Source organism: Schistocerca nitens, chromosome 6 (genome assembly GCF_023898315.1).
Source record: "Schistocerca nitens isolate TAMUIC-IGC-003100 chromosome 6, iqSchNite1.1, whole genome shotgun sequence".
NCBI classification, from domain to species: Eukaryota; Metazoa; Arthropoda; class Insecta; order Orthoptera; family Acrididae; genus Schistocerca; species Schistocerca nitens.
Genome location: NC_064619.1, coordinates 456,722,638 through 456,750,330, shown reverse-complemented (window position 1 = coordinate 456,750,330; position 27,693 = coordinate 456,722,638). Strand labels below are relative to the sequence as shown.

The 27,693-nt window shown below is 51.4% G+C and overlaps 1 protein-coding gene across 1 annotated transcript in view; it reads left to right on the top strand.

The window, feature by feature from the left end:
• Positions 1 to 27,693, top strand: part of LOC126262354 (DNA-binding protein P3A2) — a 130,017-nt gene that overhangs the window by 49,683 nt on the left and 52,641 nt on the right. The window contains exons 7-8 of the mRNA XM_049958930.1: positions 1,365 to 1,673; positions 2,402 to 2,665. Of these exons, the coding sequence (XP_049814887.1) occupies positions 1,365 to 1,673; positions 2,402 to 2,665 (573 nt within the window). The remainder of the gene's footprint in view (positions 1 to 1,364; positions 1,674 to 2,401; positions 2,666 to 27,693) is intronic.

The following is a 27,693-nucleotide window of genomic DNA, read 5'->3' as shown; positions in this document are numbered from 1 at the left end:
TTCGCACACTGACTCAGGCATGACTGTAATGTACATCTGGTTGAACAATGGATTCCTCCACTCTCCCTCCCCACCACAACTAAATTCTGTTACTTTTAGGTCCCCCCTTGTATTTCCCCACTTGGTGGTTAGCTCTGCTCTTGGCCGTAGTTTGGTACTGGCCAATCATTCAGGTGTACGCCCAGTTTGTGATCATGCGTATGTGAAACACTTTACTGAAGTTGCAGCAGAGCTGGTACATATGTGACATTACTGCCTTCAAAGGTGGCCCTGCCTCTTATAAAGTAGGATATGTCTGTGTCAGGATTGGCATAGGGTGTACAGGGTGTTGTATTGGACAGGTCTTCCACCTGGGTGTGACCCATGTGGCAATGGATTGAGAATAGAAGTTGCCTCGTGCTAGAATGAACTCACCAATGCCACATTCCTGTCCCATGTAGCCTGCTCCTCTCCCTCTAAACTGACAGCCACCCTTCCCTAATGCTGCTTACGTCCTCGTTCCTCCCCTCACCCACTCCACTTGACAAGACTCCTTATCCAAGTGAAGCTGCAGTACTTGCACATTAGTCAGCTGGGATAATGTAGCCATGCAGGTGTGTGTGTGTGTGTGTGTGTGTGTGTGTGTGTGTTGTCCTACACAGATCTGAAGAAGAATTCATCTGGAAGCTAGCAGCATTCTCAGTCAACAACTCAATGCCAACTTTTCAGAGAGTTGTTATCTTGCATTACTTATATCCCAACAAGGTCTTTCCATTATCATATTCAGAATTAAAATTAAATGGATAGTGGCATATGTTTGGATGAGTGACACAGTGAATTTGTTGACATTAATGCCCTGTTGCTGTAAATACTTTCGCCTAGTTACAAAGTTTTTGAACTCTAAACACATTAGAAGCCTCTACAACAGGACATAATAACTTTCACCGCAGTAAAATAAATTCTGAGTATTATATTTGCACACATCTAACTAGCAGAATCTTATTCAAACATTCAGCAACTTTGTTGCGCATATTAGAACAAGATAGTAATTGGTTTGCGTCATTGAGCCTTTCCATTTGCGAAGGCAACAAATGCTTACTTTCAAATGTGGATTATTTAGTTTTTCATGATGTATGTTACAGAATTATTTTATACAGAGAAACTGGGATTGCTCATTTTGAAGTTTCTTGTTTATGTTGAGTTATTTACATACATTCTGAGGACATTGTTTTATAATTTCATGCAATATTATATTTGTGTAAGAATGAGAAGTTTGGCTCAAACTGAAGACTCATCTTAGCTGCAGAGAAATACGTCTTTTATCTTCTTCATTAACCTCTAAAATTCATCTTCTGAACTAGATTTTGTCCACAATTTTTCTGCAGATGAGGAACATCCGCACAATGATAATGGATGAATTGGAATCTGCATTAGCACAACAAGCTCCACCACCCGTCCAGGAAGACCCGTCGCTGTATGAATTACCTCCACTTATCATCGACGGTATCCCTACGCCTGTTGAAAAGATGACTCAAGCACAACTGCGAGCCTTCATTCCTCTGATGCTCAAATATTCGACAGGGCGTGGGAAACCAGGGTGGGGTCGTGAGTCGACGAGACCTCCTTGGTGGCCCAAGGAACTGCCTTGGGCAAATGTGCGTATGGATGCGCGCACAGAGGATGAGAAGCAAAAGGTTAGCTCACAACTCCTTTCTCCTTGCTCCCACTTTATTCATCCTTCTGCTTAGGAGTCTTTGGAAAAGGTCCAAGGAAATTGTTTCCAGCACCTCACCATTCCAGTTTTTAGTTGCATGTTAATCTCTCGGTACGGTTCTCAAAAAGATACCAATTTAATGATATTTTTCTTTTAATTATAGTATTTCTCTTTTCAAAATTAATTTGTTATGTACTCTGCAATCAATTGTTGGTAGTAGCATGGAGAGATACGTAAGTATTGTGACCAGTTCATAAACACTGCCATGAAACAAATTTTTCATGAATCGCAAAAGAAAAGAAACCTAATCCTTCATCCAGTACAGTGATGAAATTTTTGTTTGAGTTGTCCCTGTTGGCTCAATTAAGTAGTGGTAATAGTAGTTTTTAGTGGTTTTGTGGTAGCAAAAGTATTAGTAAGCATTAATTGATAGTCTGTAGCACACAGCAAGCAGATGTAATGTGTGTAAAACTAGTTTCTCCTTATGTTATTGCTGACAATAGTTAGTTTTGATTGAAAGCAAATACTGCAGCTTTAACTTTTAGCAGCTATTATTTATTTGGCATGCAGTTCCCACATCCTTATTTACATGTAACTGTTGTTACTGAATCACACTTTTAAGTGTTTCTTATGAATTCCATGGTACCGCCCTACTTGTCCGTCAAACTCTGGCGGGCAGTGCTGGGAGCGTGTACATCTGAGATGCAGTGCCGCAATTTGCAGATATCGTGGACACATGCTCTGCGCCAAATAGTCATCAACTGCTACAAGTACCATGGGAGGGAAGATCTGCTCCCTGCATTCAGTGAGGATGAAGAGGCCAACGGAACTGTGACAGCGGTCGTTTCTGGCAGCTCTTCTAGTAACACTGGCTCAGCATCACTTGTGGGCACTGCTGCTACCAGTACTGGTACTGCAACCATTGTGGGAACAGCGAATAGGAGTTCAGTGTCTGCTGCAACACAGGCAACAGTACAGTATATGTTTTCATATTTGATCTGTGTAATAGATTATGTAATGAGAACAGATATAGTCTGTGTTAAACATCTAAGTGTGTGAAAATTTACAAGCTTAAATGTGAATGAGAAGTATTTCTCAGAAGTATTTCGACAGGCAATAAAGGTTTATTTTTCTCTTCTGCTGTTAAATATCTTATACAGGATCAAGTTATTTGATTTTACATTATACTTTACAGATTGCTTACTGTTCCTGTTCAGTAGAACTTAGCATTGCTAATGTAGATAGTGTCGGAAGTTCCATGCGGCTTTTCGCGGATGATGCTGTAGTATACCGAGAAGTTGCAGCATTAGAAAATTGTAGCGAAATGCAGGAAGATCTGCAGCGGATAGGCACTTGGTGCAGGGAGTGGCAACTGACCCTTAGCATAGACAAATGTAATGTATTGCGAATACATAGAAAGAAGGATCCTTTATTGTATGATTATATGATAGCGGAACAAACACTGGTAGCAGTTACTTCTGTAAAATATCTGGGAGTATGCGTGCGGAACGATTTGAAGTGGAATGATCATAAAAAATTAATTGTTGGTAAGGCGGGTACCAGGTTGAGATTCATTGGGAGAGTCCTTAGAAAATGTAGTCCGTCAACAAAGGAGGTGGCTTACAAAATACTCGTTCGACCTATACTTGAGTATTGCTCAACAGTGTGGGATCCGTACCAGATCGGGTTGACGGAGGAGATAGAGAAGATCCAAAGAAGAGCAGTGCGTTTCGTCACAGGGTTAATTGGTAAGCGTGATAGCATTACGGAGATGTTTAGCAAACTCAAGTGGCAGACTCTGCAAGAGAGGCGCTCTGCATCGCAGTGTAGCTTGCTGTCCAGGTTTCGAGAGGATGAGTTTCTGGATGAGGTATCGAATATATTGCTTACCCCTATTTACACCTCCCGAGGAGATCACGAATGTAAAATTAGAGAGATTGGAGCGCGCACGGAGGCTTTCAGACTGTCGTTCTTCCCGCGAACCATACGCGACTGGAACAGAAAAGGGAGGTAATGACAGTGGCACGTAAAGTGCCCTCCGCCACACACCGTTGGGTGGTTTGCGGAGTATAAATGTAGATGTAGATGTCCAAGTCCATAGTTAAAGTTCATCCAATATATGCCATTAGACTTTTGTACTTGGAAATAAGCCAGTTGTGGCAGAGTCCGCAAGTCTTCTTTTATTGTGCTTACAAATTCATGGCATACCTGTTTGCTTCAGATGTTTTATTGTCATGTGTCCAAGTGAGCAGCAATAATATAATATAAAATAAGCAGCAAGCTAGGTGAAAAAAAAATTTATGATCCATGCAAGAAAATGACCCATATTTCGAGCTAGCAGCACAATTCCACAATAAAGCACTTGTCTCCAATTAGTAATCAATAAGTATTTGGCAGGGATCTGATGATACTGTCCTGTTTAATGCTCCAAGGAGGTCATTACTGGGAGTAACACTCGTATGTGGCTACAGAGTATACATTAAAAGTTTATTTTATTGTTGTTTGATTAAACATTGAATTAGCTCATATAATATAAGTTTATTTTATCATTGAACAATTAAACTAAGATTAGATTGTGAAGTTACTCGTACAACTTTACCTTGGTAACATAAAGATAATTATCCTGTACATAGGTACAAAGTATGTCGCAGACCCGCTTGTTTTAAAAAAATCTGCACACCTGCTCAAGGCATTCTGCATTTACGTAACAGATTATGCTTCAGAGGTAGTAATAAAGGAAAACAACACAAGGTTGTGGGCTGGAAGGAAATCCATTAGGCAAAATCAAACAGTGGAGACTCCAGGTTCTAATATTAAGAAAAGGATAGATTGCTGATCGCCATAAAGATAACTCATTGAGTTGCAGGCAGGCACACAAAAAAAGACTGTTAAACTTTGTAGCTTTTGGCCAAATCTGCCACACCCCCCTCTCTCCCTCCCTCCCTCTTTCCCTCCCCCTTTCCCTCCCCCTCTATCCCTCTCTCCCTCCCCTCTCTCCCTCCCCCACCCCCTCCCCCTCCCTCCCACCCCTCTCTTTACCACACTCCCACCCCTCTCTTTACCACACTCCCACCCCTCTCTTTACCACACTCCCACCCCTCTCTTTACCACACTCCCACCCCTCTCTTTACCACACTCCCACCCCTCTCTTTTCCACCCTCCCACCCCTCTCTTTTCCACCCTCCCACCCCTCTCTTTTCCACCCTCCCACCCCTCTTTTCCACCCTCCCACCCCTCTCTTTTCCTCCCTCCCACCCCTCTCTTTTCCACCCACCCCTCTCTTTTCCACCCACCCCTCTCTTTGCCACCCTCCCACCCCTCTTTTTTCCACCCTCCCACCCCTCTCTTTTCCACCCTCCCACCCCTCTCTTTTCCACCCTCCCACCCCTCTCTTTTCCACCCTCCCACCCCTCTCTTTTCCACCCTCCCACCCCTCTCTTCTCCACCCTCCCTCCCCTCTCTTTTCCTACCTCCCACCCCTCTCTTTTCCTCCCTCCCGCCCCCTCTCTTTTCCTCCCTCCCGCCCCCTCTCTTTTCCTCCCTCCCGCCCCTCTCTTTTCCTCCCTCCCGCCCCTCTCTTTTCCTCCCTCCCGCCCCTCTCTTTTCCTCCCTCCCGCCCCTCTCTTTTCCTCCCTCCCGCCCCTCTCTTTTCCTCCCTCCCGCCCCTCTCTTTTCCTCCCTCCCGCCCCTCTCTTTTCCTCCCTCCCGCCCCTCTCTTTTCCTCCCTCCCGCCCCTCTCTTTTCCTCCCTCCCGCCCCTCTCTTTTCCTCCCTCCCGCCCCTCTCTTTTCCTCCCTCCCGCCCCTCTCTTTTCCTCCCTCCCGCCCCTCTCTTTTCCTCCCTCCCGCCCCTCTCTTTTCCTCCCTCCCGCCCCTCTCTTTTCCTCCCTCCCACCCCTCTCTTTTCCTCCCTCCCACCCCTCTCTTTTCCTCCCTCTCTCCCCTCTTTCTCTCCCTCCCTCCCCTCTCTTTCCCTCCCTCCCCCTCTCTCTTTTTCCCTCCCTACCCCTCTCTTTTTCCCTCCCTCCCCCTCTCTTTTTCCCTCCGTCCCCCCTCTCTCGAGTGCCCCCTCTCTCCCGCCCCCCTCTCTCTCCTGTTCCCCATCTCTCTCTCCTGTCCCCCCTATCTCTCTCTCCTGTCCCCCCTATCTCTCTCTCCTGTCCCCCCTATCTCTCTCCTGTCCCCCCTATCTCTCTCTCCTGTCCCCCCTATCTCTCTCTCCTGTCCCCCCTATCTCTCTCTCCTGTCCCCCCTATCTCTCTCTCCTGTCCCCCCTATCTCCCTCTCCTGTCCCCCCTATCTCTCTCTCCTGTCCCCCCTATCTCTCTCTCCTGTCCCCCCTATCTCTCTCTCCTGTCCCCCCTATCTCTCTCTCCTGTCCCCCCTATCTCTCTCTCCTGTCCCCCCTATCTCTCTCTCCTGTCCCCCCTATCTCTCTCTCCTGTCCCCCCTATCTCTCTCTCCTGTCCCCCCTATCTCTCTCTCCTGTCCCCCCTATCTCTCTCTCCTGTCCCCCCTATCTCTCTCTCCTGTCCCCCCTATCTCTCTCTCCCGTCCCCCCTATCTCTCTCTCCCGTCCCCCCTATCTCTCTCTCCCGTCCCCCCTACCTCTCTCTCCCGTCCCCCCTATCTCTCTCTCCCGTCCCCCCTATCTCTCTCTCCCGTCCCCCCTATCTCTCTCTCCCGTCCCCCCTATCTCTCTCTCCCGTCCCCCCCTCTCTCTCTCCCGTCCCCCCCTCTCTCTCTCCCGTCCCCCCCTCTCTCTCTCCCGTCCCCCCCTCTCTCTCCCGTCCCCCCTCTCTCTCCCGTCCCCCCCCCTCTCTCTCTCCCGTCCCCCCCCTCTCTCTCTCTCCCGTCCCCCCCCCCTCTCTCTCTCCCGTCCCCCCCCTCTCTCTCCCGTCCCCCCCTCTCTCTCTCCCGCCCCCCCCTCTCTCTCCCGCCCCCCCTCTCTCTCCCGTCCCCCCCCTCTCTCTCCCGTCCCCCCCTCTCTCTCTTCCGTCCCCCCCTCTCTCTCTCCCGTCCCCCCTCTCTCTCTCCCGTCCCCCCCTCTCTCTCTCCCGTCCCCCCTATCTCTCTCTCTCTCCCGTCCCCCCTATCTCTCTCTCTCTCCCGTCCCCCCTATCTCTCTCTCTCTCTCCCGTCCCCCCTATCTCTCTCTCTCTCTCTCTCCCGTCCCCCCTATCTCTCTCTCTCTCTCTCCCGTCCCCCCTATCTCTCTCTCTCTCTCTCCCGTCCCCCCTATCTCTCTCTCTCTCTCTCCCGTCCCCCCTATCTCTCTCTCTCTCTCTCTCTCTCCCGTCCCCCCTATCTCTCTCTCTCTCTCTCTCTCTCCCGTCCCCCCTATCTCTCTCTCTCTCTCTCTCTCCCGTCCCCCCTATCTCTCTCTCTCTCTCTCTCCCGTCCCCCTATCTCTCTCTCTCTCTCTCCCGTCCCCCTATCTCTCTCTCTCTCTCTCCCGTCCCCCCTATCTCTCTCTCTCTCTCTCTCCCGTCCCCCCTATCTCTCTCTCTCTCTCTCTCCCGTCCCCCCTATCTCTCTCTCTCTCTCTCTCCCGTCCCCCCTATCTCTCTCTCTCTCTCTCTCCCGTCCCCCCTATCTCTCTCTCTCTCTCTCTCCCGTCCCCCCTATCTCTCTCTCTCTCTCTCTCCCGTCCCCCCTATCTCTCTCTCTCTCTCTCTCTCCCGTCCCCCCTATCTCTCTCTCTCTCTCTCTCCCGTCCCCCCTATCTCTCTCTCTCTCTCTCTCCCGTCCCCCCTATCTCTCTCTCTCTCTCTCTCCCGTCCCCCCTATCTCTCTCTCTCCCGTCCCCCCTATCTCTCTCTCTCTCTCCCGTCCCCCCTATCTCTCTCTCTCTCTCCCGTCCCCCCTATCTCTCTCTCTCTCTCCCGTCCCCCCTATCTCTCTCTCTCTCTCCCGTCCCCCCTATCTCTCTCTCTCTCCCGTCCCCCCTATCTCTCTCTCTCTCCCGTCCCCCCTATCTCTCTCTCTCTCCCGTCCCCCTTATCTCTCTCTCTCTCCCGTCCCCCCTATCTCTCTCTCTCTCCCGTCCCCCCTATCTCTCTCTCTCTCCCGTCCCCCCTATCTCTCTCTCTCTCCCGTCCCCCCTATCTCTCTCTCTCTCCCGTCCCCCCTATCTCTCTCTCTCTCTCCCGTCCCCCCTATCTCTCTCTCTCTCCCGTCCCCCCTATCTCTCTCTCTCTCCCGTCCCCCCTATCTCTCTCTCTCTCCCGTCCCCCCTATCTCTCTCTCTCTCCCGTCCCCCCTATCTCTCTCTCTCTCTCTCCCGTCCCCCCTATCTCTCTCTCTCTCCCGTCCCCCCTATCTCTCTCTCTCTCCCGTCCCCCCACTCTCCCGTCCCCCCACTCTCCCGTGCCCCCACTCTCCCGTGCCCCCACTCTCCCGTCCCCCCCCACTCTCCCGTCCCCCCCCACTCTCCCGTCCCCCCCACTCTCCCGTCCCCCCCACTCTCCCGTCCCCCCCACTCTCCCGTCCCCCCCACTCTCCCGTCCCCCCCACTCTCCCGTCCCCCCCACTCTCCCGTCCCCCCCACTCTCCCGTCCCCCCCACTCTCCCGTCCCCCCCACTCTCCCGTCCCCCCCACTCTCCCGTCCCCCCCACTCTCCCGTCCCCCCCACTCTCCCGTCCCCCCCACTCTCCCGTCCCCCCCACTCTCCCGTCCCCCCCACTCTCCCGTCCCCCCCACTCTCCCGTCCCCCCCACTCTCCCGTCCCCCCCACTCTCCCGTCCCCCCCACTCTCCCGTCCCCCCCACTCTCCCGTCCCCCCCACTCTCCCGTCCCCCCCACTCTCCCGTCCCCCCCACTCTCCCGTCCCCCCCACTCTCCCGTCCCCCCCACTCTCCCGTCCCCCCCACTCTCCCGTCCCCCCCACTCTCCCGTCCCCCCCACTCTCCCGTCCCCCCCACTCTCCCGTCCCCCCCACTCTCCCGTCCCCCCCACTCTCCCGTCCCCCCCACTCTCCCGTCCCCCCCACTCTCCCGTCCCCCCCACTCTCCCGTCCCCCCCACTCTCCCGTCCCCCCCACTCTCCCGTCCCCCCCACTCTCCCGTCCCCCCCACTCTCCCGCCCCCCCCACTCTCCCGCCCCCCCCACTCTCCCGCCCCCCCCACTCTCCCGCCCCCCCCACTCTCCCGCCCCCCCCACTCTCCCGCCCCCCCCACTCTCCCGCCCCCCCCACTCTCCCGTCCCCCCCACTCTCCCGCCCCCCCCACTCTCCCGTCCCCCCCACTCTCCCGCCCCCCCCACTCTCCCGCCCCCCCCACTCTCCCGCCCCCCCCACTCTCCCGTCCCCCCCACTCTCCCGCCGCCCCCTCTCTCCCGCCGCCCCCTCTCTCCCGCCGCCCCCTCCCCCTCTCCCCACCCACCCACCCCCTATCTCTCTCTCCCCAACCACCCCTCCTCTCTCTCCCCAGCCACCCCCTCCTCACTCTCCGCCCCGCCCTCTCTCTCTCCCCGCCCCGCCCTCTCTCTCTCCCCGCCCCGCCCCCCTCTCTGTCTCCCCGCCCCGCCCCCCTCTCTGTCTCCCCGCCCCGCCCCCTCTCTCCCCCCGCCCCGCCCCCTCTCTCCCCCCGCCCCGCCCCCTCTCTCCCCCCCGCCCCGCCCCCTCTCTCTCCCCCGCCCCCTCTCTCCCCCCCGCCCCGCCCCCTCTCTCTCCCCCGCCCCCTCTCTCCCCCCCCGCCCCGCCCCCTCTCTCCCCCCGCCCCCTCTCTCCCCCCCGCCCCCTCTCTCCCCCCCGCCCCCTCTCTCCCCCCCGCCCCCTCTCTCCCCCCCGCCCCGCCCCCTCTCTCTCCCCCACCCCCTCTCTCTCCCCCACCCCCTCTCTCTCCCCCACCCCCTCTCTGTCCCCCGCCCCGCCCCCTCTCTATCCCCCACCCCGCCGCCTATCTCTCCCCTCCCCCTATCTCTCTCCCCTAAAGTAAACTTTGGCTGAAAGTCTTTTCAATGTGCCTGTTTGCAACTCAGGCGGTCATCTTTACAGTTAGCAGCAGTCGTATCTTACATCTACATGGTTACTCTGCAATTCATACTTACGTGTCTGGCAGAGGGCAAATAGATAACTTATAATGTTATATGTCCGGGTGAGTAGCAGTAATATTAAATAAAAAGTGAGCTATGTGAGGAAAAAAATTAAGATACACACATGAAAATGACCCGGATTCCGAACTGGCACAACACACTCACAGTGAGATACATGTCTGCGAAATAATTAGTAATCAAATAAGTTTTTTAAAGGGATTTGATGCAACTATGCTGTTTAATGCTCCGAGGGGGTAATTACTGGGGGTAACACTTCTGTGTTGCACAGAGTGATACAACGAAAGTTTTAATTTTTGTTTTATGAAACAGTTATTTTGCTCATATAATATAAGTTAATTTTGTTGTTGTGTGATTAAGTTTAAACTGTGAATTTGCTAATACGTTTACCTTGGTAACATAAGTACAGCTATTCTGTGCATGTGTAAAAAGTACACCATGCATCTGCTTGAGTTACGAAAATCGTGCCCTGTCAAGGGTTAATAATCATAGTTATTGTAATATCTTGCATTTATGTAGCAGACAATGAGTTTGCATTTGGTGTGTATGAGATCATACATTGCTACGTATGAAATTTAGCTAACACATTGAATTTTCTTTAAACACTCTCCAATCTCAAGAAAGTAGATTTTATGTAGTGCATTCAGTTCTACCCACATGCGTCGAAATAAAGCAAAAGAGAATTATTCATAACTGCATCTCCTAAACAGTTCAAGATATCGAAACGATTTTTGGAGAAATGACAACGTGCAAAGAGAAGAGTATTCTTCCATATGGTTAACCTGCAGAATTTTTTTTTGTAATTTTTTAAGCGTCATTGATAGCTGGTGAAATGAGGATAGTGAAGGAACTCCGTATTTATTTTCATACTGAGGATGTGCTTTTTCATACGCTGGTTACTTAAGTTCCTCTCTTTATAACCGACTGTTTCAGGATTCTGTTTGCAATTGGAACTGCACTGGGATGTTAGTAAGGTGACACCATGTACACTCCGCTGTGTCGGTGTAGTGAAAGGGAAAGAAGACGAGGGTTTGTGGTCAGATAAGTGCAGGATAATATCAACAGCAGCAGAAAATGGTACAACAGAAGTAATATTCTTTATGAGCAGGAAGGCAGGACAAAGAATGAGTTACTGGGAACAGTTCAGTGATAGTGGTGTTCTCATCATAGTCGACAGCAAACCAACGCCTACAACACAGTAGGTCAGATATACATGCCGACGTCGCAAGCTGAAGATAAAGAGGTAGTGAAAGTATATGAGGATATTAAATGGGTGATTCAGTACATAAAGGGAGACGAAAGTCTAATAGTCATGGGGTATTGGAATGCGGTTGTAGGGGAAGGAGTAGAAGAAAGGGTTATGGGGGAATATGGTCTTGGTATTAGGAATAAGAGGAGAAAGACTAATTAAGTTCTGCAATAAATTTCATTTAGTAACAGCAAATACTCTGTTCAAGAATCATAAGAGGGGGTGGAATACTTTAGGGGAAGATTTCAGTTAGATTACATTATGGTCAGGCAGCAATTCCAAAATCAGATACTGCATTTTAAGGCTTACTCAGTAGCAGATATAGACTCAGGTCACAATTTCGTAGTGAAGGAGAGTAGGCTGAAGTTTCAGAGACTAGTCAGAAAGAACCAGCACACAAAGAAGTGGGATACAGAAGTACTAAGGAATGAAGAGAGACGCTTGAAGTTCTCTGAGGATATAGGCACTGTGTAATGAATAGTTCAGTAGGCATTTCAGTTAAAAAGTAATGGACATCTCTGAAAAAGGTAATCACAGAAGTTGGAGAAGAAAATGTAGGTTTGAGGGAGTAGCTGTGAAGAAACCCTAGGTAACAGAAGAAATAATTGAGTTGATCGATGAAGGAAGTATGTACAAAAATGTTTGCGAAAATCAGAAATACAGAAATAAGTCACTTAGGAATTAAATAAATAGGAATGCAAGGAAGCTAAGGCAAAATGGTTGCAGGAAAAGTGTGAAGAAATCTAAAAAGAAATGATTGTCGGAAGGACTGAATCAGTGTATAGAAAAGTCAAAACAACCATCAGAGAAATTGAAAAGGAAGGGTAGTAACATTAAGAATGCAGTGGGAGTTCCAGTTCCATTGTTAAATACAGAGGAGAGAGCAGGTAGGTTGAAAGAGTACGTCGAATGTGTCTGTGAGGGAAGACTTGACTCAAATTACAAAGGGTTTTAAGGAGGGATGTAGCCTTCAGTCCTTACCGTTCAATTTGTACATTCAATAAGCAGTGACAGAAGTAAAAGAAAGGTTCAACAGTGGAATTAAAATTCAAGCTGAAAGGATATCATTGTTAAGATTCTCTGGTGACATTATCTGCAGTGAAAGTCAAGAAGAATTACAGCACCTGTTGAACGGAATGAACAGTCTAATGAGTATAGAATATGGATTTAGAGTAAATCAAAGAAAGACAAAAGTAATGAGAAATAGCAGAAATGAGAACAGTGAGAGACTTAATGTCAGTATTGGTGATCACAAAGCAGGTGAAGTTAAGGAACTCTGCTACCTAGGCAGCCAAATAACTCATTATAGACAGAGTAAGGAGAACATAAAAAGCATTCTAGCACTGGCAAAAAGAACATTCCTTACCAAGAGAGGTCTGCTAGTATCAAACATAGGCATTAATTTGGGGAAGAAATTTCTGAGAACATACATTTGGAGCATAGCATTGTATGTTAGTGAAACATGGACTGTGGGAAAACCAGAATAGAAGCACTTGAGATGTGGTACTACTGAAAAATGTCGAAAATAAGATGAACTAATAAGGTAAGAATAAGGTGGCTCTGCAGAGCATCGGAGAGGAAAGGAATATGTGGAAAGCACTGGCAAGAAAAAGGGACAGGATGATAGGCCATCTGTTAAGACGTCAGGGAATGACTTCCGTGGTACTAGAGAGCAGTAGAGGGTAAAAACTGTAGAGGAAGACAGAGATTGGAATCTACCCAGCAAATAATTGAGGACTTAGGTTGCAAGTGCTACTCTGAGGTGAAGAGGTTTGCACGGGAGAGGAGTTCATGGTGGGCCACATCAAACCAGTCAGAAGACTGATGACTCAAAGCAACTCCAAAGAGTATTTAAGGATAATAGGGTATACACTGGAGCTTTCATCCTAGTGTTCCATTGAAATGTTTTGCATGAGAAAGACAAGGTTGTGGTTTATAGGTGCGACGTCAGATGCAGTTGTCCTCCCCATGAGATGTTTTTGGTGTCAGCGTTTTGAACCCATGTCCTCCCACTGTTCTAAGGAGGCTACATGTGGCACATGCAAAAGGGCAACACATGCGGTCAGGCTCCCCCTGTTGTTTGCCGAGATTCAGTTTTCAAGAGAGTAGTAGTACAAATCCACACAAGGCTGCAAACAGTGACTCCTGGTTCTACCCACACGTCAGTGTATGTTAGGGGATGGGACTTCATCTCTTCGACACCCAAACACAGTGCACCAGTGGTAGCCATACCTTGGGTACAACCAGAGATGCTGTGTCCTCTTTCATCATCATCAGTGAAGGGGACACCTGCCAAGGTGCCCTGCTTCCAGGATGAAGCAGACCAGCAGTCTATCACCAACCAGTGGCTGACAGCCATAGGCCATCGTACAATATGCGTTAGATGAGTATGTGCCAAGCAAGATCATAGATGGAAAAGAGTCACCGTGGTACAACAACAGAGTTAGAAAACAGCTGCAGAAGCAAAGAGAACTTCACAGCAAACATAAACATAGCCAAAGCCTTGCAGACAAACAAAAATTACCCGAAGCGAAATGTAGTGTGAGGAGGGCTATGCGAGAGGCGTTCAATGAATTCGAAAGTAAAGTTCTATGTACTGACTTGGCAGAAAATCCTAAGAAATTTTGGTCTTATGTCAAAGCAGTAGATGGATCAAAACAAAATGTCCAGACACTCTGTGACCAAAATGGTACTGAAACAGAGGATGACAGACTAAAGGCCGAAATACTAAATGTCTTTTTCCAAAGTTGTTTCACAGAGGGAGAGTGCGCTGTAGTTCCTCCTCTACATTGTCGCACAGATGACAAAATGGTAGATATCGAAATAGATGACACAGGGATAGAGAAACAATTAAAATTGCTCAAAAGAGGAAAGGCCGCTGGACCTGATGGGATACCAGTTCGATTTTACACAGAGTACGAGAAGGAACTTGCCCCCTTCTTGCAGCGGTGTACTGTAGGTCTCTAGAAGAGCGTAGCGTTCCAAAGGATTGGAAAAGGGCACAGGTCATCCCCGTTTTCAAGAAGGGACGTCGAACAGATGTGCAGAACTATAGACCTATATCTCTAACGTCGATGAGTTGTAGAATTTTGGAACACGTATTATGTTAGAGTATAATGACTTTTCTGGAGACTAGAAATCTACTCTGTAGGAATCAGCATGGGTTTCGAAAAAGACGGTCGTGTGAAACCCAGCTCGCGCTATTCGTCCATGAGACTCAGAGGGCCATAGACACGGGTTGCCAGGTAAATGCCGTGTTTCTTGACTTCCGCAAGGTGTTTGATACAGTTCCCCACAGTTGTTTAATGAACAAAATAAGAGCATAGGGACTATCAGACCAATTGTGTGATTGGATTGAAGAGTTCCTAGCTAACGGAACGCAGCATGTCATTCTCAATGGAGAAAAGTCTTCCGAAGTAAGAGTGATTTCAGGTGTGCCGCAGGGGAGTGTCGTAGGACTGTTGCTATTCACAATATACATAAATGACCTTGTGGATGACATCGGAAGTTCACTGAGGCTTTTTGCGGATGATGCTGTGGTATATTGAGAGGTTGTAACAATGGAAAATTGTACTGAAAAGCAGGAGGATCTGCAGCGAATTGATGCATAGTGCAGGGAATGACAATTGAATCTCAATGTAGACAAGTGTAATGTGCTGCGAATACATAGAAAGATAGATCCCTTATCAGTTAGCTACAAAATAGCAGGTCAGTAACTGGAAGCACTTAATGCCATAAATTATCTGGGAGTACGCATTAGGAGTGATTTAAAATGGAATGATCGTATAAAGTTGATCTCTGTTAAAGCAGATGCCAAACAGAGATTCATTGGAAGAATCCTAAGGAAATGCAATCCGAAAACAAAGGAAGTAGGTTACAGTACGCTTGTTCACCCGCTGCTTGAATACTGCTCAGCAGTGTGGGATCCGTACCAGATAGGGTTGATAGGAGACGTAGAGAAGATCCAACGGAGAGCAGCGCGCTCCGTTACAGGATCATTTAGTAATCGCAAAAGCATTACGGAGTTGATAGATAAACTCCAGTGGAAGACTCTGCAGGAGAGACGCACAGTAGCTCGGTACGGGCTTTTGTTGAAATTTCGAGAACATACCTTCACCGAAGAATCAAGCGGTATATTTCTCCCTCCTACGTATATCTCGCAAAGAGACCATGAGGATAAAATCAGAGAGATTAGAGCCCACACAGAGGCATAGCGACAATCCTTCTTTCCACGAACAATACAAGACTAGAATAGAAGGGAGAACTGATAGAGGTACTCAGGGTACCCTCCGCCACACACCGTCAGGTGGCTTGCGGAGTATGGATGTAGATGTAGATGTCCTCTTCTGTCCCAGTAGTTGGGACAGGAAAACACTCACAGAAACTCGAAACCTCACTGGGAAAAGAACATAAAATCAAAAATTAAGCCAAATTCTGTTCTTCTTGTCAGTCTCGTCTCCCATCTACCTAGAGGCTGCACATATGAAGAATCTCACTTTCAGGTGGAACATGACTCAGCAAAAAAGTAATTCATACTCTCATTTTCCATTCACGGCTTGCTGAGACCCCAACCCTGACTTCCCTTCACTGGGACTGTAATGCTCATCATCAGCATGTGTCCGAACTCCATCACTTAATGGCTGCTTACTCTGCAGTTGGTGTGGCATTTCAGGAGACACGGTTCTCTGAAGCCCAACTCACTACTATTAAAAGCTACAAAATCCTACTGTAAAACTTGCATTAATGTCTAGAGGGCGTCTGGAGGAGTATGTACCCTCAAATGCTGTGACAGCTTCAGTGAGCAGGTGCCAATAACTGCTGTGTTAGGAACTGTGGCTGTTCATGTGTCTGTTACGCTAATAGTATGGAACACCTACCTATCTCTGAATAGGTTTATAGCATATCACCAACTGTACAAGCTAGTTGAATGGCTGTGTCCACATTTCCTGCTACTGGGGGACTTGAGTGTCCAAAATCCTCTTTGATGCAATGAAACCATATCTAGAAGGAGTCAAGTAATGGAACAGTTAATTTCAGAACTGCAAGTCTGCCTCCTTAACACTGGAGCTGCAACACATTTCAGTATGGTCCGTGGAACTTACTCGGCCATTGATCTTACAGTCTGCAGCCCAAGTATGTCACCCGTGTTCCAATGGTGTGTCCATCGCAACCCTTGTGAAGGCAAAAACTTTCCTATCATTTGCTCTTTCTCAAATCACCAATGAGTGGAACATACACTGCATTGCTCACTTTGGAAAGCCAACTGGCAAGCTTTCAACATCAAAGCGACTTTTGAAACCGGCCAAGAGCAGGATATCAAAGGAGTGGTACAGGGTATTATTGGCACAGTTATACACACTGTGGAAATAACGATATCCTATTCTTTATGCCATTACCACTGGTTACCTGCGCCACAGTGGTCTGAAGAAATGGCTGGGTCTGAAGAAATGGCTGCAGCTACCAAAAGGATTCGATGGGCACTTCTACAACACAAAGCACCATCCTTGTGCGAAACAGCGTTCAAAAGACCTCGAGTAAAACCTCACTTCATAATAAAGAAGAGAAAGCAGAGATGGTGGGAAAAGTATGTATCAGGTATGAGAGCCCACATTCCATTGTCTCAAGTAGGGACAAAACTCCACCGCATTTGTGGCCACCCTCCATCCACAGTAGTCCCTCCTGCGGGTCCGGGGTAAGAATAGGCCCGAGGTATTCCTGCCTGTCGTAAAAGGCGACTAAAAGGAGTCCCTACCCCTCAAGGGGGTAGTTTGTCCCTGCATCCGGAGATGGACGGTTCAGTGACTTACATTTGTGGTTTTCCCCTTATTTTGGTTTCTTCTTTCCTTTGTTTGTTTCCTTTCTTTGTCCTTCTCCCTCTCTCACTGTCTTACTTGTTACCTTGCCTTCTTCTCCTTCTCCTTGCCTTCTTCTCCTTCTCCTTGCCTTCTTCTCCTTCTCCTTGCCTTCTTCTCCTTCTCCTTGCCTTCTTCTCCTTCTCCTTGCCTTCTTCTCCTTCTCCTTGCCTTCTTCTCCTTCTCCTTGCCTTCTTCTCCTTCTCCTTGCCTTCTTCTCCTTCTCCTTGCCTTCTTCTCCTTCTCCTTGCCTTCTTCTCCTTCTCCTTGCCTTCTTCTCCTTCTCCTTGCCTTCTTCTCCTTCTCCTTGCCTTCTTCTCCTTCTCCTTGCCTTCTTCTCCTTCTCCTTGCCTTCTTCTCCTCCTCCTTGCCTTCTTCTCCTCCTCCTTGCCTTCTTCTCCTCCTCCTTGCCTTCTTCTCCTCCTCCTTGCCTTCTTCTCCTCCTCCTTGCCTTCTTCTCCTCCTCCGTGCCTTCTTCTCCTCCTCCGTGCCTTCTTCTCCTCCTCCGTGCCTTCTTCTCCTCCTCCGTGCCTTCTTCTCCTCCTCCGTGCCTTCTTCTCCTCCTCCGTGCCTTCTTCTCCTCCTCCGTGCCTTCTTCTCCTCCTCCGTGCCTTCTTCTCCTCCTCCGTGCCTTCTTCTCCTCCTCCGTGCCTTCTTCTCCTCCTCCGTGCCTTCTTCTCCTCCTCCGTGCCTTCTTCTCCTCCTCCGTGCCTTCTTCTCCTCCTCCGTGCCTTCTTCTCCTCCTCCGTGCCTTCTTCTCCTCCTCCGTGCCTTCTCCTCCTCCTCCGTGCCTTCTTCTCCTCCTCCGTGCCTTCTTCTCCTCCTCCTCCTCCTTGCCTTCTTCTCCTCCTCCTCCTCCTTGCCGCCTTCTTCTCCTCCTCCTCCTCCTTGCCGCCTTCTTCTCCTCCTCCTCCTCCTTGCCGCCTTCTTCTCCTCCTCCTCCTCCTTGCCTTCTTCTTCTCCTCCTCCTCCTCCTTGCCTTCTTCTTCTCCTCCTCCTCCTCCTTGCCTTCTTCTTCTCCTCCTCCTCCTTGCCTTCTTCTTCTCCTCCTCCTCCTTGCCTTCTTCTTCTCCTCCTCCTCCTTGCCTTCTTCTTCTCCTCCTCCTCCTTGCCTTCTTCTTCTCCTCCTCCTCCTTGCCTTCTTCTTCTCCTCCTCCTCCTTGCCTTCTTCTTCTCCTCCTCCTCCTTGCCTTCTTCTTCTCCTCCTCCTCCTTGCCTTCTTCTTCTCCTCCTCCTCCTTGCCTTCTTCTTCTCCTCCTCCTCCTTGCCTTCTTCTTCTCCTCCTCCTCCTTGCCTTCTTCTTCTCCTCCTCCTCCTTGCCTTCTTCTTCTCCTCCTCCTCCTTGCCTTCTTCTTCTCCTCCTCCTCCTTGCCTTCTTCTTCTCCTCCTCCTCCTTGCCTTCTTCTTCTCCTCCTCCTCCTTGCCTTCTTCTTCTCCTCCTCCTCCTTGCCTTCTTCTTCTCCTCCTCCTCCTTGCCTTCTTCTTCTCCTCCTCCTCCTTGCCTTCTTCTTCTCCTCCTCCTCCTTGCCTTCTTCTTCTCCTCCTCCTCCTTGCCTTCTTCTTCTCCTCCTCCTCCTTGCCTTCTTCTTCTCCTCCTCCTCCTTGCCTTCTTCTTCTCCTCCTCCTCCTTGCCTTCTTCTTCTCCTCCTCCTCCTTGCCTTCTTCTTCTCCTCCTCCTCCTTGCCTTCTTCTTCTCCTCCTCCTCCTTGCCTTCTTCTTCTCCTCCTCCTCCTTGCCTTCTTCTTCTCCTCCTCCTCCTTGCCTTCTTCTTCTCCTCCTCCTCCTCCTTGCCTTCTTCTCCTCCTCCTCCTCCTTGCCTTCTTCTTCTCCTCCTCCTCCTTGCCTTCTTCTTCTCCTCCTCCTCCTTGCCTTCTTCTTCTCCTCCTCCTCCTTGCCTTCTTCTTCTCCTCCTCCTCCTTGCCTTCTTCTTCTCCTCCTCCTCCTTGCCTTCTTCTTCTCCTCCTCCTCCTTGCCTTCTTCTTCTCCTCCTCCTCCTTGCCTTCTTCTTCTCCTCCTCCTCCTTGCCTTCTTCTTCTCCTCCTCCTCCTTGCCTTCTTCTTCTCCTCCTCCTCCTTGCCTTCTTCTTCTCCTCCTCCTCCTTGCCTTCTTCTTCTCCTCCTCCTCCTTGCCTTCTTCTTCTCCTCCTCCTCCTTGCCTTCTTCTTCTCCTCCTCCTCCTTGCCTTCTTCTTCTCCTCCTCCTCCTTGCCTTCTTCTTCTTCTCCTCCTCCTTGCCTTCTTCTTCTTCTTCTCCTCCTCCTTGCCTTCTTCTCCTCCTCCTCCTTGCCTTCTTCTCCTCCTCCTCCTTGCCTTCTTCTCCTCCTCCTCCTTGCCTTCTTCTCCTCCTCCTCCTTGCCTTCTTCTCCTCCTCCTCCTTGCCTTCTTCTCCTCCTCCTCCTTGCCTTCTTCTCCTCCTCCTCCTTGCCTTCTTCTCCTCCTCCTCCTTGCCTTCTTCTCCTCCTCCTTGCCTTCTTCTCCTCCTCCTTGCCTTCTTCTCCCCCTCCTTGCCTTCTTCTCCCCCTCCTTACCTTCTTCTCCTCCTCCTTACCTTCTCCTCCTCCTCCTTACCTTCTCCTCCTCCTTGCCTTCTCCTCCTCCTCCTTGCCTTCTCCTCCTCCTCCTTGCCTTCTCCTCCTCCTCCTTGCCTTCTCCTCCTCCTCCTTGCCTTCTTCTCCTCCTCCTTGCCTTCTCCTCCTCCTCCTTGCCTTCTTCTCCTCCTCCTTGCCTTCTTCTCCTCCTCCTTGCCTTCTCCTCCTCCTCCTTGCCTTCTTCTCCTCCTCCTTGCCTTCTCCTCCTCCTCCTTGCCTTCTTCTCCTCCTCCTTGCCTCCTTCTCCTCCTCCTTGCCTCCTTCTCCTCCTCCTTGCCTTCTTCTCCTCCTCCTTGCCTTCTTCTCCTCCTCCTTGCCTTCTTCTCCTCCTCCTTGCCTTCTCCTCCTCCTCCTTGCCTTCTTCTCCTCCTCCTTGCCTTCTCCTCCTCCTCCTCCTTGCCTTCTTCTCCTCCTCCTCCTTGCCTTCTTCTCCTCCTCCTCCTTGCCTTCTTCTCCTCCTCCTCCTTGCCTTCTTCTCTTCCTCCTCCTTGCCTTCTTCTCCTCCTCCTCCTTGCCTTCTTCTCCTCCTCCTCCTTGCCTTCTTCTCCTCCTCCTCCTTGCCTTCTTCTCCTCCTCCTCCTTGCCTTCTTCTCCTCCTCCTCCTTGCCTTCTTCTCCTCCTCCTCCTTGCCTTCTTCTCCTCCTCCTCCTTGCCTTCTTCTCCTCCTCCTCCTTGCCTTCTTCTCCTCCTCCTCCTTGCCTTCTTCTCCTCCTCCTCCTTGCCTTCTTCTCCTCCTCCTCCTTGCCTTCTTCTCCTCCTCCTCCTTGCCTTCTTCTCCTCCTCCTCCTTGCCTTCTTCTCCTCCTCCTCCTCGCCTTCTCCTCCTCCTCCTCCTCCTCCTCCTCCTCCTCCTCCTCGCCTTCTCCTCCTCCTCCTCCTCCTCCTCCTCCTCCTCCTCGCCTTCTTCTCCTCCTCCTCCTCCTCCTCCTCCTCCTCCTCGCCTTCTTCTCCTCCTCCTCCTCCTCGCCTTCTTCTCCTCCTCGCCTTCTTCTCCTCCTCCTCCTCCTCGCCTTCTTCTCCTCCTCGCCTTCTTCTCCTCCTCCTCCTCCTCGCCTTCTTCTCCTCCTCCTCCTCCTCGCATTCTTCTCCTCCTCCTCCTCCTCGCATTCTTCTCCTCCTCCTCCTCCTCGCATTCTTCTCCTCCTCCTCCTCCTCGCATTCTTCTCCTCCTCCTCCTCCTCGCATTCTTCTCCTCCTCCTCCTCGCATTCTTCTCCTCCTCCTCCTCGCATTCTTCTCCTCCTCCTCCTCGCCTTCTTCTCCTCCTCCTCCTCGCCTTCTTCTCCTCCTCCTCCTCGCCTTCTTCTCTTCCTCCTCCTCGCCTTCTTCTCTTCCTCCTCCTCGCCTTCTTCTCTTCCTCCTCCTCGCCTTCTTCTACTCCTCCTCCTCGCCTTCTTCTACTCCTCCTCCTCGCCTTCTTCTCCTCCTCCTCCTCGCCTTCTTCTCCTCCTCCTCCTCGCCTTCTTCTCCTCCTCCTCCTCGCCTTCTTCTCCTCCTCCTCCTCGCCTTCTTCTCCTCCTCCTCCTCGCCTTCTTCTCCTCCTCCTCCTCGCCTTCTTCTCCTCCTCCTCCTCGCCTTCTTCTCCTCCTCCTCCTCGCCTTCTTCTCCTCCTCCTCCTCGCCTTCTTCTCCTCCTCCTCCTCGCCTTCTTCTCCTCCTCCTCGCCTTCTTCTCCTCCTCCTCCTCGCCTTCTTCTCCTCCTCCTCCTCGCCTTCTTCTCCTCCTCCTCGCCTTCTTCTCCTCCTCCTCGCCTTCTTCTCCTCCTCCTCGCCTTCTTCTCCTCCTCCTCGCCTTCTTCTCCTCCTCCTCGCCTTCTTCTCCTCCTCCTCGCCTTCTTCTCCTCCTCCTCGCCTTCTTCTCCTCCTCCTCGCCTTCTTCTCCTCCTCCTCGCCTTCTTCTCCTTCTCCTCCTCCTCCTCCTTGCCTTCTTCTCCTTCTCCTCCTCCTCCTCCTCCTTGCCTTCTTCTCCTCCTCCTCCTCCTCCTCCTTGCCTTCTTCTCCTCCTCCTCCTCCTCCTCCTTGCCTTCTTCTCCTCCTCCTCCTCCTCCTCCTCCTCGCCTTCTTCTCCTCCTCCTCGCCTTCTTTTCCTCCTCCTCGCCTTCTTCTCCTCCTCCTCGCCTTCTTCTCCTCCTCCTCGCCTTCTTCTCCTTCTCCTCCTCCTCCTCCTTGCCTTCTTCTCCTTCTCCTTCTTCTCCTCCTCCTCCTCCTCCTCCTCCTCGCCTCCTCCTCCTCACTTCCTCCTCCTCCTCCTCCTCCTCCTCCTCCTCCTCGCCTCCTCCTCCTCACTTCCTCCTCCTCCTCCTCCTCCTCCTCGCCTCCTCCTCCTCCCTTCCTCCTCCTCCTCCTCCTCGCTTCCTCCTCGCTGCCTCCTCCTCCTCGCTTCCTCCTCGCTGCCTCCTCCTCCTCCTCCTCCTCGCTTCCTCCTCGCTGCCTCCTCCTCCTCCTCCTCCTCCTCCTCGCTTCCTCCTCCTCCTCCTCCTCCTCCTCCTCCTCCTCCTCCTCCTCCTCCTCCTCCTCGCTTCCACCTCCTCCTCGCTTCCTCCTCCTCCTCCTCCTCCTCCTCCTCCTCCTCGCCTCCTCCTCCTCACTTCCTCCTCCTCCGCCTCCTCCTCCTCCTCCTCGCCTCCTCCTCCTCCTCGCCTCCTCCTCCTCCTCCTCCTCGCCTCCTCCTCCTCACTTCCTCCTCCTCCTCCTCCTCCTCGCCTCCTCCTCCTCACTTCCTCCTCCTCACTTCCTCCTCCTCCTCCTCCTCCTCCTCGCCTCCTCCTCCTCACTTCCTCCTCCTCCTCCTCCTCGCTTCCACCTCCTCCTCTCCTTCTCCTCCTCTCCTTCTCCTCCTCTCCTTCTCCTCCTCTCCTTCTCCTCTCCTTCTCCTCCTCGCTTCCTCCTCCTCGCTTCCTCCTCGCTTCCTCTTCCTCCTCGCTTCCTCTTCCTCCTCGCTTCCTCCTCCTCCTCACCTCCTCCTCGCTTCTTCCTCCTCCTCCTCGCTTCTTCCTCCTCCTCCTCCTCCTCCCTCCTCCTCCTCCTCCTCCGCCTCCTCCTCCTCGCTTCTTCCTCCTCCTCCTCCTCCGCCTCCTCCTCCTCGCTTCCTCCTCCTCTCCTCCTCCTCCTCGCTTCCTCCTCTCCTCCTCCTCTCCTCCTCCTCCTCGCTTCCTCCTCCTCCTACTCGCCTCCTCCTCCTCCTCCTCCTCGCTTCCTCCTCCTCCTACTCGCCTCCTCCTCCTCCTCCTCGCTTCCTCCTCCTCCTACTCGCCTCCTCCTCCTCCTCCTCGCTTCCTCCTCCTCCTACTCGCCTCCTCCTCGCCTCCTCCTCGCTTCCTCCTCCTCCTCCTCCTCCTACTCGCCTCCTCCTCGCTTCCTCCTCCTCCTCCTCCTCCTCCTCCTCCTCCTCGCTTCCTCCTCCTCCTCCTCCTCCTCCTCCTCCTCGCTTCCTCCTCCTCCTCCTCCTCCTCGCTTCCTCCTCCTCCTCGCTTCCTCCTCCTCCTCTTCCTCCTCCTCCTCCTCCTCCTCCTCCTCCTCCTCCGCCTCCTCCTCTCCACCTCCTCCTCCTTTCCACCTCCTCCTCTCCACTTCCTCCTCCTCCTCAACTATTTCTCCTTCTCCTTGACTTTTTCTCCACCCTATGGTCTCCACCTCAGCGTTTGAGACAGTCTGACCTTTCTCTCCCTCTCTCCCTTTTTCCCCCCTATTCTTCTTTCCTTCCTGTGCGTGCTTGAAGGCAGACCCACACGTTCGCACGCGTAGCCGGTGACGGGGTAATGCGTAATTCCCCGCCCTGGATAGACAAGTAAGGCACGCACATACCCCCTGGTAAAGGCCAGGCCCAGGGACGGGTGATTGCCTGAGCTGACAATTTCCAACCATGCCGATTGGTCGCTCTGTTCGTTTCTCGGGAGATGTGACCTGAGGTGTAAACATCCACCTAAGGCGGGAGCGCCCTCTGAGAGGGTCCCCACAAGGAAGGAGTGTGCCATGGGAGAGGCTGGCAATCATGCGGGATTCATCCGCAATGGATTTCTCTTCTTCTTCTCTCTTGACTTCTGCCCGAAAACGGAAACTTGACCAGCCACCAATGACAAAAGTACTACCACCTGCCCCAAAGTTCCTCGTAGTTTATAGATCTGAGGACGGAAAGGATTTTTCATCTGTCAACCCATTCGTTATTCATAAAGGCGTAGATACCATAGCCGGACCTGTCACGTCTCGTACCGGGATGCATAACGGTACCTTGTTGTTGGAAACTTAGAGTGCCTTTCAGGCACAAAAACTTCTTCGGGCCACACTCCTGTACACGTTCTCTGTCCGGGTGGAGGCTCACTGCACTTTGAATTCGTCGCGTGGTGTGGTATCTACTAGATTGTCTTTCCTCGCTGAGCAGGGCGTGACGGCTGTCCATAGGGTCACGAAAAAGGTCGACAATGACCTTGTACCGACCCGTACATTTTTCTTGACCTTTGATAGTGCTCAGCTGCCATCGCGCATCAGTGGGCTATGAGGTTATTTCTATTCGCCCATATGTCCCGACACCTACGCGCTGCTACCAGTGTCAGCATTTTAATCCCACCCGCCAGTCTTGTTCTAATGCGGCTAAATGCGTCACTTGTGGCAGGGACGCCCATGAGGGTGACTGTCCACCTCCGTCTCCTCGTTGCGTGAACTGTCAGGGGGACCATGCAGCGTCCTTCCGCGACTGTCCCATCTACAAGGATGAATGCTGTATACAGGAAATTCGGGTCAAAGAGAAAATGTCCACCTCGGCTGCTTGCAAGCTGTTTGCTAGTAGGAAGCCCACGCTGCTCCCAACGGGGAAATACAGTACTGTCCTCGCCTCTCCTTGGCCTACCAGGGATGTTTCGACGCAGACATGCGATCTGACCTTTAGCACTACAGTCATCTGTTCGGCCGGTGCTAAGATCACCCGGTCAACGTCTCCTCTTCTTCCATCACCCTTAAGACACAAGCACCTTCATCAGCTTCTGCCAAGAGTAAGACCCAGAAGTTAGATGCACGGGCCTTCAAGAAGGAACCGTCCCGTGAAGACTTCCTATGTACCCCGAACTCCCAGCCATCAACCAGTACTTCGACTAAACGACCTTCCAAGAAGGCTCATAGGAAGCAAAGTTCTCCTCCTCCGCCACGGCGTGTTTCTTCTCCTGGTCCACCCAGTGGTTGCCGCCCCAGGCTGTCATCCGTTTCACCTGGCCGCACCGCTGGTAGCCGAACATCTGGCCATTCACCGGCGGAGGAAGCTACCCCTCCTTGCCATCTTAACATGGTGGCCGACGAACCTATTGAAAAAATGGACAATGACTCTCCGCCTATTGATAGCGGCAGCAGTGCTCGCTCGAAGCCAGGCCCTCAGCGGCCTTCGAGGTGACCCTTTCTTGCCTCTCCTTTCTCTTTTTCTTATCACGATGGCACTTCTTCATTGGAATATTTGCGGCATTCACTCCAACCGAGAGGACTTAAAGTTGCTGCTACGCTTGCACTGTCCGCTCGTAATAGCTCTCCAGGAAATGAAGCTACGCCCATGCGATCGAATTGACTTGGCACACTATGCCTCTGTGCGTTTTGACCTACCCCCTGTGGCCAGTATTCTGGCTCATGGAGTGCTTATGTTGCTGGTCCGGGATGATACCTACTACGATCCCATCACATTGCACACCGATCTACAGGCAGTTGCTGTCCGAATTACTCTCACCACTTTCACGTTTTCCATTTCTACTGTTTACACTCCATCGTCGTCTGCTGTTACTAGGGCAGACATGATGCAAATTATTGCTCAGCTACCTGCACCATTTTTGTTGACTGGAGACTTAAATGCCCACCATCCCCTTTGGGGCTCTTCAGCATCCTGCCCGAGAGGCCTCCTGTTGACAGACCTTTTCAGCCACCTCAATCTTGTCTCTCTCAATACTGGTGCCCCTACTTTTCTTTCGGACACAACTCACACCTATTCCCATTTAGACCTCTCTATATGTACTACCCAACTTGCACGCTGGTTTGAGTGGTATGCTCTTTCTGATACGTATTAGAGCGACCTTTTCCCTTGTGTTATCCATCTCCTGCATTATCCCCATCTCCATGCTCAACTAGTTGGAACATCTCCAAAGCAGACTGGGGGCTCTTCTCTTCCAGGGCGACATTTCAGTATCAAAACTTTGCAAGCTGCGGTATTCAGGTCGCACACCTTACGGAAGTCATTCTCACTGCTGCTGAATATTCCGTCCCTCATACTACTTCTTCTCCACGTCACGTACCGGTCCCCTTGTGGACCGCAGCATGTAGAGACGCTTTACGTGCTCGTCGACGTGCTTTACACATCTTTAAATGCCACCCTACGATGGCGAATTGTATTAATTATAAACGATTACGTGCACAGTGTTGTCGTGTTATTAAAGAAAGCAAGAAAGCTAGCTGGGCTGCTTTCACAAGCTCCTTCAACAGTTTTACTCCTTCTGTTGTCTGGGGTAGCCTGCGCCGGCTATCTGGCACTAAGGTCCACTCACCAGTTTCTGGCTTGACGGTCGCTAATGACGTCCTTGTGGCCCCTGAGGATGTCTCCAATGCCTTCGGGCGATTTTGCCTTCCTCCCCCGAAAACAGGCAGAGGAGGCAAGGCCACCTAACTTTCGCTCCTAAACTCAGGAAAGTTATAATGCCCGATTCACCATGCGGGAACTCGAAAGTGCACTAGCCCAGTCATGGTCTTCCGCTCTGGGGCCTGATTCTATTCATATTCAGTTGATGAAGAACCTTTCTCCTGCGGGTAAAGGTTTTCTTCTTCGTACTTATAATCGCATCTGGATTGAGGGTCATGTTCCCACATGCTGGCGCGAATCTTATTGTTGTCCCGATTCCTAAGCCGGGGAAGGACAAGCACTTGCCTTCCAGTTATCGACCCATTTCCCTTACCAGCTGTGTCTGTAAGGTGAAGGAACGAATGGTTAACTCTTGTTTGGTTTGGCTGCTCGAATCTCGGCGCCTACTTACCAATGTACAATGTGGATTTTGTATGCGCCGCTCTGCTGTTGACCATCTGGTTACCTTGTCGACCTTCATTATGAATAACTTCTTGCGGAAGCGCCAGACAGTGGCTGTGTTCTTTGATTTGGAGAAGGCTTACGACACCTGTTGGAGGGCGGGCATTCTCCGCACCATGCATACATGGGGCCTTCGGTCTCCTCCCTCTTTTTATTCGTGCATTTTTTATGGATCGAAAGTTCAGGGTAAGTGTGGGTTCTGTCCTGTCCAACGCCTTTCGCCAGGAGAATGGGGTGCCACAGGGCTCAGTTTTGAGCGTCACTCTCTTTGCCATAGCAATCAATCCAATAATGGATTGACTCCAGCTGATGTATCAGGCTCACTTTTCGTGGCCGATTTTACCATCTACTGCAGCGCGCAGCGTACGTGTTTCCTGGAGCACTGTCTTCAGCGTTGTCTTGACCGTCTTTATTCCAGGAGTGTCGCCAGTGGCTTCTACTTTTCTGTCGACAAGACGGTCTGTATTAACTTCTGGCGCTCCAAAGAGTTTCTCACACCATCCTTACATCTCGGTCCCATTGCTCTCCCATTTGTGAAGACAACAAAAATTTTTAGGTCTTACATATGACAGGAAACTTAGCTGGTCTCCACATGTGTCATACTTGGCTGCCCGTTGTACCTGTTCCCTAAATGTCCTCCGTGTTCTCAGCGGTACGTCGTGGGGAGCGGATCGAACCATCATACTTCGCCTATATCGGTCGATCATCTGCTCAAAGCTGGATTATGGGAGCTTTGTATACTCCTCTGCACGGCCGTCCATCTTACGCCGCCTCAACTCTATAAAACATTGGGGGTTACGTCTTGTGATCGGAGCATTCTATACTAGTCCCGTCGAGATTCTATACTAGTCCCGTCGAGAGTCTTCATGCTGAGCCGGTGAATTGCCACTAACCCACTGGCGCGATATACTGCTTTGTCGGTATGCTTGTCGGCTATTATCAGTGCCCGACCACCCGTCGTATCGTTCTCTTTTTGATAACTCTCTCGACCGTCAGTACGGGTTGTATGTATCTGCCCTTGCTACCCCCTGGAGTTCGCTTTCGTCGCCTCCGTCAGCACCTTGATTTTTCACTCCCTGCAACCTTTAGAGTGGGTGAGAGCCAAACGCCACCTTGGCTCCAGGCTCGGATTTGCGTTGACCTTGACCTCAGCTCGCTCCCAAAGGAGGTTACCCCAGCTTCGGTATACCGCTCACGGTTTGTCGAACTTTGTTCGAAGTTCAT